Source organism: Cnephaeus nilssonii, assembly GCF_951640355.1.
Source record: "Cnephaeus nilssonii genome assembly, chromosome: 7".
Lineage (NCBI taxonomy): Eukaryota > Metazoa > Chordata > Mammalia > Chiroptera > Vespertilionidae > Cnephaeus > Cnephaeus nilssonii.
In genome coordinates, this window is record NC_137078.1 from 71732912 (window position 1) to 71748793 (window position 15882).

General features: G+C 51.0%; 1 protein-coding gene across 3 annotated transcripts; it reads right to left on the reverse strand.

The window, feature by feature from the left end:
* Window positions 1-6463: 6463 nt before the first annotated feature.
* LDLRAD1 (low density lipoprotein receptor class A domain containing 1) lies at window positions 6464-13977 on the reverse strand. 3 transcript variants are annotated; one of them, XM_079777797.1, is made up of 6 exons: window positions 13869-13977; window positions 13413-13464; window positions 11000-11125; window positions 10361-10498; window positions 8431-8559; window positions 6464-8176 (listed from the first exon to the last, which is right to left on the reverse strand). In XM_079777797.1, exons 1-6 carry the CDS (start codon window positions 13887-13889, stop codon window positions 8028-8030), a joined length of 615 nt encoding a protein of 204 aa, XP_079633923.1. In that variant the 5' UTR covers window positions 13890-13977; the 3' UTR covers window positions 6464-8027. The 3 variants fall into 3 exon arrangements, with proteins under 3 accessions (XP_079633923.1, XP_079633922.1, XP_079633921.1); XM_079777796.1 differs by having other exon boundaries at window positions 11000-11128; XM_079777795.1 differs by lacking the exons at window positions 13413-13464; window positions 13869-13977 and having other exon boundaries at window positions 11000-11952.
* Window positions 13978-15882: the final 1905 nt, after the last annotated feature.

Consider the following 15882-nt stretch of genomic DNA (forward strand, 5'->3'; position numbering starts at 1 on the left):
AACATCGGTGAGAGAGAAACATTGATCAGCTGCCTCCTGCACACCCCCCTATTGGGGATGTGCCTGCAACCAAGGTACATGCCCTTGACCGGAATCGAACCTGGGACCCTGAGTCCGCAGGCCGACGCTCTATCCACTGAGCCAAACTGGTTAGGGCAAAAAATAACTGTTTTTATATACTAGAAATAAAACTTAAAAGTACCACTTACTACAAAAAATGTGAAATACTTAGAGATAAATCAGACAAAGGAGTTATAAACCTGTTCACTGAAAACTATAAAACATTACTGTGAAAAATTAGAAAACCAAATAAAGGGAGAGATATAATGTAATGATGGGTGAGATGACTCAACAATGTTACGATGGTTCCCCCCAAATTTAATCTGTAGTTTCAATGCAATCCCAGTCAAAATTCCCACAGAACTTTTCTATAGAATTTAGTAAACTGATTCTAAAATTCAGATGGAAATGCAAAGAACCTAGACTAGCCAAAACAGCTTTGAAAAAGAACCAAGTAGGAGGACTAGCACTATACGATTTCAAGATTTACTATAGCCCTAACCGGTTTGGCTCAGTGGATAGAGCATCGGCCTGCGGACTCAAGGGTCCCAGGTTTGATTCCGGTCAAGGGCATGTACCTTGGTTGCGGGCACATCCCCAGTAGGGAGTGTGCAGGAGGCAGCTGATCGATGTTTCTCTCTCATCGAAGTTTCTAACTCTCGATCCCTCTCTGTAAAAAAATCAATAAAATATATTTAAAAAAAAAGACTTACTATAAAGGGACAGTAATCAAAACTGATATTGATGTCAAGATAGACAAATAGATCAATGGAACAAACAGATTGCAAATAAATGAATAACTGATATTTTACAAAGTTGTAAAGGCAATTCAATAGAAAAAGGAACAACTGGATTCCATGTGCAAAAATAATAACAAAATAGAATTTTGATTCATTCTTTGCACTATCTACAAAAATTAACTCAAAATGAATCATAGACTTAATTATAAAACCTAAAACTATAAGTCTCATAGGATAAAATCTTTGTGAACTTGGGTTAGGCAATGAATTTTTAAATGCAAAAAATACAAAAGCATGATTCATAAAAGAAAAAATTTCATAAATTAGACTTCATCAAAATAAAAAATTACTGAAAGACACTGTTAAAAGAATGAAAAGACAAGCCACAGACTGGGAGAAATATTTGCTAATTGTGTATCTGATAAAGAATGTGCATTCATAATATATAAAGAACTCTCAAAACCTAATAATAAAAGACAAACAATCTAATAAAATGGGTAAAATATCTGAATGAACCTTTTACCAAGAAAAGATAAATGGATGGTAAAAAGAGCACACCAAAAGATGCTCAGCATCATTAGTCATTAGGAAAATGCAAAGTAAAATCACAATAAGATGCTAGCACACACCTATTACAATAGCTAAAATTAAAAAGGCTGACCAGACCAAGCATTGTTGGCAAGCATATAGAGCAACTGGAACTCTCATAGTCTAATGGCAGGAATGTTAAATGATGCAATCACTTTGGAAAATAGGGGGTTTCATAAAAAGTTAAACCACATCCAGCCATTCCATGACCCCAAGATAAATAAAAGCATACATCCATATATATATAGAGACTTGTATATAAATGTTTAGAGCAGCTTTATTTGTAATGGCCAAAACTGGGAATAACCCCAAATCCATTAATGGATGGGTAAGTGAAGAATACATTTCTTCAGCCTGGAATTCACAAATACTATCCACATAACAAAATGCTACTCAAAAATAAAAAGAATGACTACTGGGCATGCAACAACATGATAAATCTCTTAATAGTTATCCTGAGTGCAAGAAGCCAGACAGACAAAAAGAGTATATACTGCATAATTCCATTTACATAACATACTATAAAAGTGCAAGCTAACCTATACCGACAGAAAATAAGTTGGTGGTTGCCTGTGTAAGGTAGTGGGGATGGGGATGGGCAAGACAATGGATTACGAAGAGTTTAAGGACATTTGAGAATGATGGATATATTCATTATCTTAATTGTAATAGTTTCATGGGTATATACATGTGTTAAAACTTAGGAAAATGTACATTTTCAATACATGTAGCTTACTGTACATCAATTATACTTCAATGAAGCTGATTTAAAAACTCATTGAACTGTGTATTTAAGACCTGTGCATTTCATTGCGTGTAAATTATATCTCAATTAGACCATTTTTTAAAGGACTCAGAGAAGTCATTTCTCCTTGACTCAGGTGGCCCTCAGAACCCCAGCAGCAGCCACCAGGCAGCGTTACTTTGGGTTGGCCCCTTCCCTCTCTGGGACGCTCTCAGTGCCTCTCCAGCTTTGATGTCTGTAGTTCAATGAATCTAAGGATGAACGGAAAGTCCCAGGCAAACAGCGATGGCAGAGGGTTAAGTCAGACCAGATTTCCAATCCAAACCCTGGGGTGAAGGCTGAGCCACTTTAAATTCCATCCATCTATCCCAGCGTGTTTGCACAGCGAAGAGCCTGTTGTACTTAAAGTACTGATCTTGGAGCTGGGGCCGGGGATGCTGGGAGATGGCAAATATTGATGCTGGCTGGCTGGGTTCTCCCTGCAGGCTGTGGTATTAAATCCCCTGCTCTGCTGATGAGAACCAGGGGAGGGCTCTGGCTGGCTGCGCTGGGCGCTGTGTCTTTCTGGACCTGGCTTATGGAGTGTTGTTCGCAAGGTTGCTGGGGCATCTGCTTCTTTCCGAAAGGAAGAACCAATAAATAAGAAAAGAACAAAGGCTGTCCTGCTAATGCCAGCCGCCTCCGGTCTCCAGGCTGCCAACCCCTGGCCTGGGCTTCAGCTTTCTCTTCTAGGGAATCCTGGCCTAGAAGGGTGAGACATTAAGGAAGGATGTGGTGGGCTCTGGATTTGGGTCTATCAAGGTTTGATCCTGGTTAAGTCCTTTCAAAGCTGTGTGATTTTGCCCTGGCTGTTGTTGCTAAGTGGTTAGAGCACTGGCCCAGGCACCAAAGGGTCGTGGTTTCGATTCCCATTCAGGGGCACCTACCTGGGTTGCAGGTTCGACCTGCGCATGCAGGAGGCAACTAATGGATGTGTCTCTATATCCTCGGGTGAGGATTAACGAAGAACAAATAAATAAAAGCTGTGTGATCTTAAGCAAGCAACTCCATGCCTCTGTGAAGTGCTCATAACCAAACCAGGTTCCTGGAAATGAGATACAAGAGACAAGACAACCAAAAGTTTGCCATGGTGCTTGGCATGTGCTCGGCTCGCTAAACATTGGCTGTGAATATTCATTAATCCCCTAACACAGCACTTGACACGGCCCTTTCTTTTGCCTGAAGCTCTACTGTTTCCAAGTGGCGTTCACAGGCCAGCTCTCCCCTTTTCCTCTCCAGGAGCCTGCAGATAGTCTGGCCTGATGTCCTTATTCCTAATGTACAGAGGAGGGAGCCTTCTTTGCAGCCCCTCCTCAGAAGGAGGAATCCAGTGTGTTCTTCCTGCTGAACTCCTCTGCCAGCTCCCTGCAGCCTTGAGCTAAGTTCACTCCCTGCAGCCCAGAATCAGAGGCTCTTCCTCAAGCTCCAGCCACGGGGCACTGCCTCACACCTCAGCCGGGACTGCCCTGTCCCCGCTTCCCACCTGGCTCCATCACGGCCCTGCTCAGGCATCGCCCCCACTGGAAGCTGCCAGTCCTTGAGACATAACATAAAACAGTGAACCACCACAGCTAAGTGCCCAAACACCTGGCTCTGAGCCCCACAGGTCGTAGGCCCTGCAAACCAGCTGCCTGGCCTGTCTAAGCTTTGCATTAAAACAATAGCTCCTGCCAGGCCGGTGAGCGTCAACCTATGAACCAGGAGGTCATGGTTCCATTCCCAGTCAGGACACAATTCTGGGTTGCGGGTTCAATTCCCATTAGGGGGCATGCAGGAGGCAGCCAGTTGATTATTCTCCCTCATCATTGATGTTTCTATCTCTCTCTACCTCTCCTTTGCTCTCTGAAATAAATAAAAATATATTACATATAAAAAAACCAGTACCTCCCTTAGAGTGCTGTACGGAGGATGAGAGGTACAGCTCTTAGCACAGTGCCTGGTTCGCAGTAAGCGCTCGGCAAGTGCTAATGTGCACCCCTAGAAACCTGGCTTTTGGGTTTGTGACAGCTTGGATCTTGAGAGTATCATGCTAAGCAAAATAAATGAGACAGAAAAGGACAAGAACCATATGATTTCACTTGTGGGATATAAAACAGAAAGCAATAAACAAACACAGTAAACACACAAACTTGTAGACACAGATACAGTGTGCTGGTTACCAGAGGGGAAGCGGGGGGGGGGGGGGGCAGGAGAAGAAGGGAAAGGGGGTCAAGTAGATGGTGATGAAATAAACTAGACTGTGGGTGCTAAGCACACAATGCAATATTCAGATGTTGTGTGATAACATTGTACACCTGAAACTTACATAATGCTATTAACCAATGTCACCCGATAGGTTTAATTAAATTTTAAAAAAGAAAAGAAACCTGGCTTTTAGTCCTCACCCTGCTACTGACAGGCCGAGCGGACTTGGACAAGTTGGTTTCGGCCTTGGTTTCTCTGTCCTGTGAAATGAAACTCCCCCGGTGTGCCGCACCAGCACGGCCAAGGGTGAACCTGAGAGGGGGCGGTGAAGGATTGAGAAAAGACAGACAAGAGAAGAAAGCTGGGTCTCGGTGGGACGCTGTCTCTCTGATGGAGAGAGACAGCGCCACAAACTACAAGCCGTGTCTTTATTTTATAGCCAGATTCCACGCGGCAAAGTAAGGGCGTGGTCAAGATGTTTACAATTCTCGTGGGTTTCAATCCTACTCAATTACATGCACCTGAACTCTATCAAGCCCGCATCACTCAGGCATGTGGGGCCACGTGTTCGGACCATAGGTTCAAGCTTACAACTATAGCTGTTGGCTCTAATCGTGCTGGGACGGCTCTGCCCTCCAAGCTGGGACTTGCACGTGGCCATGAGAGGACTGTGCCCTCTCGTTAGTCCGAGGCTTGAACCTGTCCAAACACTGTAGCCACTCTCCACACCCCAGGGACGGTGCAGGGGCTTGGTTGGGAGGGGTGGGTAAAATGATGTGCAACCGTGGTGCTGATGCCTCTGGGAAGAGCCACAGGCCACTGAAGAGGCCTAGGACTAGATGACCACCAAGGTCCACCTGTCTCTTCCCGTGGGGCCCAGCTGATGCACCACCAGCCCCTGCCAGGACCTGGATGCTCTCCTGCTGCGTGAACCCCCAAGGCTGACTGGTATGAGCAACACAGGCCTGTGGTCCCATGGTCTGTCCCCAGTGACCTTGTTTTCAACAACCGATGCTCAGGGTGTCCGCGACGTGTTGGCATTTGAATGCCGAACAAGCTTCTTGTTCCTCAGGGACCAGCTCAGCCCTCTCTTCCCCTGGAGACTGGCGCCCCGTTGGAGAAGGCACGGCCCAGGGAGGGAGGCCAGGCGCTCCTTCTCAGGCCTCTGGACTCCCCCTCTTCCTCGTCACCCCCTGACTCCGTAGGTCCCTAAGGGGCATGTGCTCCATGCTCCACCAGTAAGTAGCCCCCGACATCCCCTCTTCTCTGACTCCGCGGTCCCAGCCCTGGCGTCTCTTTCTTGAACTGTTGTAATTAAAGGTCATTGTAACGCCGGTAGCTGTAGCTGCCGCTGTTTATCATGCCTTTTCTCCATTGTCCTTAGGAGGAAGTGTGACCTGCGGTGCCCTCCAGAATCATGTCCCTGCTCACTTCCTCATCTCCTACGGCCCCACCAACCCCACTGATGTTTTGGCCGCCCGGACCTGCTGGCATTCCGGGGCTGAGCCACGCCCTGGCGCACACCCACGCCTTCGTTCACATGGCCCGTCAGCTGGGAATGCCCTTCGCGTGCACCTGTACCACTGGAAGTTCTCCTTCCCTCCAGAACCAGCCCAAATGGCCCTCCTCTGGGAAAGAAGCTCCTCTGGATCGGGGGTCAGAACCCAGGCTGCCCCGAGTGTACCCACAGCGCCTCACTTGTGCTGCAGTTGGAGAGAAACTCAGCCAAAGGTGCCAGGGCCCAGGGCTGAGCATCCCTCAGGCGGGACCCCTGAGGTGCCCTGCTCTAGGAGCGGGTCCTCCGTGCATCAGGGTCAGGAACATGACGGTGTCCTGACCCTCGAGGCTGCCCAGCATTTCCTGCACCCCCATCCTCCCATGGTGTGAGGTGCCTCCTCCATGAGACCCTGTGCTCCTCATGTGCTGGGATCCAGGTGTCCGCACTTCTGGGTGCCTGCCCTCCGCTGGGCCCAGAGCAGGTGCATGGGGACTCTTCGGTGAGTGATGGATGGAGCAGAGCTCACCTGTCTCTCAGATGCTATTTTTCAGTTCAAAACTCACATGAGACTGATGCATAAAATTGATTTTATTAATCTCCGTGGGGATATGTCTGTCTCCCTCAACAGGAACCCTCTTGTTGACCAGATTTCAAGTCTCTCTTTCAGAATAAGGGCGGGACACTTTCTGACCCTCAAGCTAATTTTAAAAATACCCCACAGGGACTCTGCACATCCCCATCCCCTTGGCCCACAAGCCAAGAGATAATTACATTGAAAGCAGGAAAGGCTTCAGGGTTGGGACACCATAGACCAGTGGTTCTCAACCTTTCTCATGCCGCGACCCTTTAATACAGTTCCTCAAGTTGTGGTGACCCCCAACCATAAAATTATTTTCGTTGCTACTTCATAACTGTAATTTTGCTACTGTTATGAATCATAATGTAAATATCTGTGTTTTCCGATGGTCTTAGGCGACCCTGCTAGCGGTTCTCAACCTGTGGGTCACTGGTCCCACTGACTCTTAGCTGGTCCCACTGACTCTTAGCTTGTCAGTGGGACCATCGGAAAACACAGATATTTACATTATGATTCACTAATAGTAGCAAAATTATAGTTATAAAGTAGCAACGAAAATAATTTTATGGCTTGGGGGGGGGTCACCACAACATGAGGAACTGTATTAAAGGGTCGCAGCATTAGGAAGGTTGAGAACCACTGCCATAGACTATGTTAGAGTCCCACTGACTTTACTGTATGATCCTAGGAAAGTAATTTCTCCCACTGGGCCTCAGTTTCCTCATCTGTTTAATGGGAGCATCCATCCTTATCTGTCTGGGTGTGGTGAAGCTGAAAAGCTCTGCAGAGAAAGAGCTCCTTCACTCAGGCTCTGGGATCAAAATACAATCCTTACTACAAGAACGCTGGGCTGTTTGGGCACTGGGCACGGGGTGGAGGGAGGGGAGTGGTAGGGTGAAGAATGGAATGGACAGAAGGGCTTCTCTTTCTCCATTCCTTCTACTACAGAGCCTCCTGGATGGCTTCCCACTGTCAGGATGACAAAGCCCCATCTCAGGTGCAAGTTCATGTGATCAGCCAGCAGGCCTGTGAGGATTGCTGCCATGAGGAAGATGCTAAGGCTATCGCCAAGCCCAGCAATACCTGCCTCAGGTACCACAGAGACAGGAAATGGCACACACCCCACATAAGGGCCAAATTCCTCAGCGTGGTGTTCGAGCCCCAGACCTGTCTTTTCTCTAAGGGGCGGTAAGGTCAGGCTCTGCAAGTCTGTCTTGGAAGAGAGCAGATGTCCTCTGTGTGGCCCACAGGCAGCCTGAAGTCATGGAAGCAGATTCCCCTCGCTTTTGTTAGGAGCTGCCTAACAGGATAGTGAGCTCCCTGTCCCTGGAGGCATTCAAGGAGAGGGTGAACATCTTGAAAGCAGGGCATGCAAGTCTTATTCAGAGACAATAGTGTGTTGATCCCACTAGGTCAGTGGTTGGCAAACACATTAGTCAACAGAGCGGCAAACCATGACTCGCGAGCCGCAGTTTGCCGACCACCGCACTAGGTGATCTTGATGGCTCCTTCCTGCCCTCACGTTCTTCGATGCGATGCTCATGGGAAGGATTACCAGTGCCATTCAACCAGCGTCCTGCTCTGGCCTGGTGCCACTCAGGGTCCAGGACAGGAGTGCTCGTCCGACCAGTCGGAGCAGTGCTGCACACGGTCGCGGCAGAGGCTCCTCGGGATACAGCCACAGTACTTGTAGACCGTGGAGGGGCAGCGCCACCACCCAGGGCCGCAGGGCGGGCATGCAGTCACTGGAGGGACAAGAGCCGACAAAAGAGCAGCTGTCGTGTCCTGGAACGCCTAGGGCACCCCTAGCTCTGACACCTGCTGTAGCTCCCCAGAGCCCCATCCCATCTGACATGGGTTGGCTGGATGCCTTATTTCCCATCTTTCTAGAATGCAAGGAGGAGGTGCAGGGGGAACCTCAGAGATTCCCTGGTCAACCTCTGCTCTCTGGTCACTGCCTGGCCACCTGCCCCAGCCCAGCCTGTGCCCAGACCCCCACCTGGGCTCAGTTCATCCGAGCAGTCCCCGCAGTTGTTGGTTCCGTCACACTTTTGGTCTGAGTAGATCCAGGAAGCTGGGTTTCCACAGTGGGCCACAAGGAAGCCGGGGAGACTCTGGGGCACATCTCCTACAGAAGACAGACGAGGCAAGAGGAAGTCCACATCTGGCCACAGCTGTCTCAGGTTAAGATGTGGTTCGGGGGGGCTATCTGGAGGTGGATTGTCCAAGCCACCTTGGCAGTTGCCAAACTCAGGGTTACCACGCATCTATCCCAGGAAAGGCATGAGGAAAAGGTTTTCCTGGAGAGGAGGGAGGTCGAGTCAAAAGGAGAGACATGTTCGTTCCCTGTATATCCAACAAGATGCCCAGAGAGTTGCCTCTCCCTTCCTCATTCCCTGCTCAGCTTATATGCATCCCCACTCTATACCATTGCCCGCCCTTTCCTTCCTCTAGAAATGTCCTCCTTGACACCCATCCAAAACCATTCTCCTTCAAGTCCATTCCACTTCCTTTACCTCCAGGAGGCCTTCTCCAGCCAGAACATAACAAAAGTCAACGTCAGGTCTTGCACTTGGGTCCCAGAACGCAGAGGATGTGAGTTCACATACCTTGTGAGAGGGACTCAGAGCACCTTTCTTGAAAGTGGATTCTGTGTTAGGCAGCAGTGCCGCACAGCTACCAGAAATTAACACAAACTCAGGCCACATCCCTAGAGGTATAGCCCAGGCTTGGGAGGGGAAATGCCTTTGTTCCTTGGACTAACCAGAGCCAGTCAGAGTGTCATGAGCACTGTGGAGCTGTCCAAGGGGAGGGAGGTGGGCAGTTGGTATGTGTTCTGGGGAGTGTTTGTAGAGTGGGGAAGACCACTTGCAAGGGGGGTGACTGAGAGTTCAGAGTGTGGCCCAGGGAAGGGGACACTTATATGGGGGTGAGGAATGTACTCGCCGAATTCATGCAGTGCCACCATCATGGATATAGATTAAGATGTGGTTCGTGGGGGACAGGGGTTGATGAGAGGTCAGAGTTGGAACCAATCAAGGATGCCGGTGGGAGACATTCCCATGAAAACACATGCAATGATGGGAGCAGTTGCCTCAAGTTGCAGGGAGCTCCCCATCCCAGGAGTATGCAAGCAGAGGCTGGGGGGCCTTGTTGGGTTTGTTGTAGAGGGGATTTGCGCACGGGCTAGGACATAACTAGATGACTTTTAAGATCTCTTCTAGGTTTATGATGTAATAACCCTCCCCTCGTTTGCGCCCCTACTCCACCCACATCAACTTACCAAGTTCTCTCCCTCCTACATGGAAAGTGCCCTGACTCCTCTCTCCTGAGAATTCATTGTCAGGTCTTTAAGGTCTGGGCCAAGATCTTCCCATTCATTCATTCATTCATTCATTCTCTCATTCTCTCAATCATTCAGCAAATCATTCCGAATACCCCTCTGTGTCCTGCCCTGCATCAGGCACTGGGACCCCAAAGTCAAGCAGACCAGGCCTGCCTTGGAGGAGTTTACAGTCTGATGGTCATGGAAAAAATGCCAATGGGTGACCAGGGCTGGGACCAGGGACGCACAGGGACTGTGGGAGCCCAAAGCAGGGACCTTAACCTAGTCTGAGAGTCGGGGAAGGCTTCCTGGTGGAGGTAACACTTGAACTCTGCCATGAAGTTTGAATACAGGTTCTCTGGGCATGGAGATGCACAGAGTGAAGGCATTCCCTAAGGTGGGCACGTGCTATGTGTGTGGTTGGGGGCAGGTGTTCCTGGCTGAGGGCCATATAAGCGAAGGTCTGAGGACACAAACGTGCCTGGTAATTTCAGGGACAATTGAGCCTCGTTTTGGCTGCAGGGATAGTTGAAATTGGGGGGCAACCCCCAAAGGGCCCTGGAAGGCCCATCCAGGGCAGGGGCAGGGCTGGGAAGGTACTCACGGCACAAGGCCTCATCCTCGTCCTCGCCGTGGGGACAGGTGCGGACGCCATCACAGACCCCGCTGGCCGAGATGCAGCTCCTTCGGTCATGGCACAGGAAGCCGGTCCTGTTCGTCAGCGTCACACAGGCCTGGGCCCCTGAGTGGGCAGGGGGAGGCCCCGGAGGGTCAAGGGTGTACTCACAAGGGCATCACCAGGTTCCTGCATCTGAGACCCATCGGAGCTGGACTGAGGGGCTGGGGCATGAGGCCAAAGTCCCAGCTCTACCACTTGCCAGCGGAGTGATCTTGGGCAAATGACTAGACCTCTCTGAGCCTCTTGTTCCTTGTCTGCAAAATGGGGATCATAGTACACACCCATAGGACGGTTGGGGAGACTTACACACCCCTGAACTTAGAATGTGCCGAGTAAGTCATGGTTCCCTCCTCTACTGGAAGCTTATCGACAGTCTCACAGGCGGCTCCTGAGGCCCGGGCTCAGTCGATGACGTGGTTTTAATGGTGGAGCTCCTGGCACCAGGCTCGGTTCTCAGAAACAATATATTGGGCCTGGCCAGTCAGGGTCAGGGTGCCCCCATTTCTCTGTGCCCCCCCACCCCCTCCCAGCAGGTCGGACCCACCCACTCCTGACCACCCTGACCTGGTGTATGTGGTGGGGATCCAAGGATGACGACCAAGGCAATGAGGGCCGCAACAGCTGCCAGCAGGAGCAGCACGAAGGCTGAAAGGCAGGCCCCTCGGCGGGAGCAGCAGAGGGCGACGCAGCCTGCTGTGTGGAGCAGGAAAACAGTGATGGAGCAGCCAGCGCTGGGGCTTGGGGCCCCCCTCCTCTGGCTCTTCCTGTAACTGGCCTGTCTCCACCTCAGTTCCCTGGAGGAGGGGGTTCCTAAGCCTCTCATTTCTGCCTGTGGGCCCACCCCCACCGAGCGCCAGTCCCTGGCCCCCGTCCTGTAGCTAGCGGGTGGCGGCTGGGATGAGGGTCCCAGGTCTCTGCTCCGCTGCCCTCACATGCCTATCCTTCCACAAGGATGTCTCCTCGGGAGGCAGGGAAAGATGGACACCTGCTCTTTGAGCCCCTATCACGGAGCAGAAACTATAGCAGGCCCTTCAGAGCCGTTATTTTTATTTTTCAAAACAATCCTATATAATAAAAGGCTAATATGCAAATCGACCAAACAGCGAAACGACCAGTCGCTAAAATACACTGACCACCAGGGGGCAGATGCTCAACGCAGGAGCTTCCCCCTGGTGGTCAGTACACTCCCACAGGGGGAAGGCCTCTCAGCCAGAAGCTGGGCTCACAGCTGGCAAGCGCAGCAGCAATGGTGGGAGCCTCTCCCGCCTCCGCAACAGCGCTAAGGATGTCCAACTGACGGCTTAGGCCTGCTCCCTGCGAGAATGTGCAGGCCGGGCTGAGGGACCCTCCCCCCAAGTGCACGAATTTCGTGCACCGGGCCTCTAGTATTTTATAGATGAGGAAACCGAGGCTCAGAGAGGACAGGGTTCGGGTCACCTATGCGGAGCTGAGATGTGAGTTCACACTTATTAGCCATCACAACCAGAGCCCGTTCCATGGTGCCAGTGATTGTCCTTTCTGCAGCTGCCGAGATGCTGGTGGGAATCCCGGCTCCCCCACTTCCCAGCCGGGACCCACGGACCCGCCACTTCACTTCTCCGTGTCCGTTCCTTCATGTGGAAAATGGGGGTCATAATACCTTCCATAGGGCTGTTGAGAGGATTAGCTAGTTAATATATTAAAACAGTGCTGGACACTTAGCAAGTGCTATAAAAGTTTTAGCTTTGTTAGTATTTATTAAGCACCTATCATGTGCCAAGCTGTATCCTAAGCACTATGGAAATAACAGTAATAGGAGACATCCTGCTCCTTTAACTTACTCGGCTCCTTTAATTTTTGCTTGCTTGTGATATAACGAAAGAAAGCTTTACTGGGAACCTACTAGGTGTCCTGCTCTGTAGGAGACACAAAAGCAGTCATAGCTCAGGTTGTTGCCCTCTGATAGTTTGTAGTTGCACTTAGAAGGCAAAGCATGTGGGTTAAAAGAGGAGCGTGGGTACAACTGCTGTCCTCTGGGCCCCAGTTATTCCAGAGAAAAAAGCACAACAGGTCTGATGCATCTTTCTCTCCAGGGTCCAGTCCAGAGGCAGGCACACAGTAGGTGCTTTGTGAATACTTTGACACAAGGAAAGGGCCCCACTTGACGTCAGTTCAGGGCATTTCCATTCAATCCACTCATATTTGTGGAGCCATTTGTTCCACAGCCATGCCCACCTACTAGTCAAATCTGTCCCTGTGCAGCTCACAGAGGCAGGTAGTGAGTGTGGTTAAGGAAGTATGAGCACGGTGCCTCGGTGCTCAAAGGAGGGTGGGGTTTCCACGAGCAGGTGAGGGGCGCGTGCAAAGAGAGGAGATTCCAGGTAGAGAGCATGTGGTGTGTGGGGGACAGCAAGTGGCCTGGTGTGGCTGGACCCTGGAATGGGTGTGTATTGGGAAGGAAGACAATAGTAGGATCGACAGCATAAATCTAAAACCAATAACCCTTATGAGCCCTAGTCGGTGGCTTCCTTGTTGTCAACAAACACGGGGTAAACTCAGGTAACCAGGGAGACAAGACGGTGTGAGGCTGGGCAAGAGGAGTGTCCTGGTCAGCCAAGCAGACACTCCCCAAATGTTTGTGCCGCACAGGCCGTGGGCAGGAGGGGTCACCGGAGACTCCGGCAGAACTGAGGCCCATGCCCAGACGAAGATGCTGCACTCCAAAGCTGGGAGGCCCTGAGGGCCAACCCCCCTCGGGGAAGATGGGGAGAAGAAGCCATTTGTTCCACAGCCATGCCCACCGTGAGCCAGGACTGGAAATGAACACAGACACACATTAAGCAGGTGGCTGTCAGCATGGCTGACCAGGAAGTTGGGAGGGAAGGACATCGACACAGGGGGCAGAGGTCTGAGGGACAGTGGGAGCCTTAGGGTGCTCTCTTCGTGCCTCCGTAGCAACGGCTCAACCTCAGGGAACCCCAGGCCCTCCATGCATTACCTTCTCCTGGGAGGACTTTGGTCCCAGCAGCAGCATTGCCGTTGATGTCCCTCTGCTCGAGAAAACAGAGTGAGGAGTGGGCGTAGGTGAGTGAAGTCCAGCCTCATGGAGCCACACCAAGGAGTTTTTCAGAGAAGCCACTGAGCGCCTGAGGTGGACCCACGGTCCCTCACAGAAAACTCCTCATGCCTGCTTCACATTCCCACACCTTGGCCTGTACCGTGCCCTCTGCCTAGAAGGACTTTGCTCCCACTGTCCACTTGGTAAACACTCATCCCTCAAACCAGCTCAGGTGGCTCCTCCGGGAGAGGCTTTCCCTGACACCCCCTCCCATCATGTAAATGGATGCCTCCCCCACGTGCCCCCTCCAGAGCAGCGGGGAGCTGAGCCAACTCAACATCTGTCCTTCCCTAGGCTGGCTTCCCAGGTCAGGAGCCAGCTCAGGGCCGATCTTACCTGGGGGACGATCTTGTTCATGCCTCCAGCTCCTAGCTCCCAGCTCTAGTCTCTGGGCTCTGGAGTTGATGTGTAGAATTCAGCTCAGGTTCCCTGCCTTGTCACCAGGGGCAGCCTGGAGGAGGGAGGACAGAAGGCCCAACCTGGCCGCACCCTCCCTGTGGGCAGTCCCTTTGCAGGCTGCCTCCCAGGCCGAGGAAAGGGCCGGAGGGCCCTGCTTCTGCCCCGCCTTTCCCCACCCGGCATCTGACAGCAAGGTCAGGAGAACGGGTCCTCTGAGGGCCCTGCCACTGGCTCTCTTGGGCAAATCACTCCCCTTCTCTGAGCCTCAGTTCCCTTGTCCAGAAAATAGAATAATTAGACTAGATGTAGGGGGTGTCTTCATTTGGGGATCCCCATAATCAGTTCCCGAGGGTAAGGGAACTAGGGTTTTTATTTGCCAGCTCTTGCCAGTCATGGGTTGAGAACTGCCCGGGGTGTTAGTTCCTGGCACCCCTGGCCTGCTTAGGCAAAGGGATGCCAGTGTTGGCAGTTGCGAGCCAGGCTATAGTCTGAAATGAAAAGGGCTGGGGATGGACAGGGCAGAGCACCTGCTAAAGATGTTAACTAGATCTCATCTTGCATGCCACGGCAGCTGAGTGTAGAAGAGGGCTCTGGAACTTGGGGTTCAGATGGATTCTGAGGTCAGGACTCAGGGCTTATGATTGACTAGCGATGTCTTGCCGCGGGTGTGAGAGTGAACATGGTATCAGGCATGATGGCCATTTGCCGTTTCTGGGCCTTCGATCTCTGGCCTTCCCGATTCTGAGATTCTTGTGTTTCTTGATGAGAAGAGCCTTTAGGAATGTGAAAACGTCCCTTCCTCTGGAATCCTGGGCCAGGCCAGGTGCAGCCACACCCGGCTGCGCTGGAAGCACTGCATCGCCCCTTGGGCTCAGGCCGTCATGAGAACCCCTGTGTGAAGGGCAGCAGGGGGTCCTGGCAAGATGGAGGAGAAGCCTTGCTCCTTCAACCCCCCCACTTCCTGGAGTGACAGCCAGGTTTTACTGAGGAGAAGAAGGGACTTGGGCTGCATTGTACAACCTCCTCCCCGCCCTGCTGGGCTCCCTTGGCCTACGCTGGGCCCTGTATGACTCACGTCCGGATAAACCTCTAGCGGGAGCAAAAAGGAAGTTCCAAAAACTCAAGAAAATACAAAAAATTATGTAACAAATGATCATGTATCCACCATTCAGAGTTAATAAATGTTAGAATTTAGTCACTTTTACTTCAGACATTTTTTCCCATTAAGCATAGCAAAATTGAAGGACTCTTTTCTTCCCCCAATTGTAGTCCCTTTCCCAAGCACTCCCTGGTGACCGCACTCCCACGAGCAGTGTGTGAGTGTTTCTACCTCCCCAACCTTGAAATTGTCAGACTTTCTGACACCTGCCAGTCTTAGAGGTGTGAAGTGGCTTCTCAGTGTGGCTCATTTGCCTTTCTCTAGTAATTCCTACTGCTGCTACCAATCCGTAACATTTATTGAGCACTTACTTTGCCACATGCTGTACTGCATGCTTTACATTAAGTCATTTAGTCCTCCCAGCCACAGAAGATGGGGACTATTATTGTCCCCATTTTACAGATGAGGAAACGGAGGCACAGAGCCATTAAATTATTTGCCCAAGGTTTACAGTTGAAAAGTGGCAAATGGGGGACATCTATAATACTGTCAACAATAGGAAGGAAGGAAGGAAGGAAGGAAGGAAGGAAGGAAGGAAGGAAGGAAGGAAGGAAGGAAGGAAGGGAGGGAGGGAGGGAGGGAGGGAGGGAGGGAGGGAAGTTAGGAAGGAAGGAAGGAAGGAAGGAAGGAAGGAAGGAAGGAAGGAAGGAAGGAAGGGAGGGAGGGAGGGAGGGAGGGAGGGAGGGAAGTTAGGAAGGAAGGAAGGAAGGAAGGAAGGAAGGAAGGAAGGAAGGGAGGGAGGGAGGGAGGGAGGGAGGGAGGGAAGTTAGGAAGGAAGGAAGGAAGGGAGGA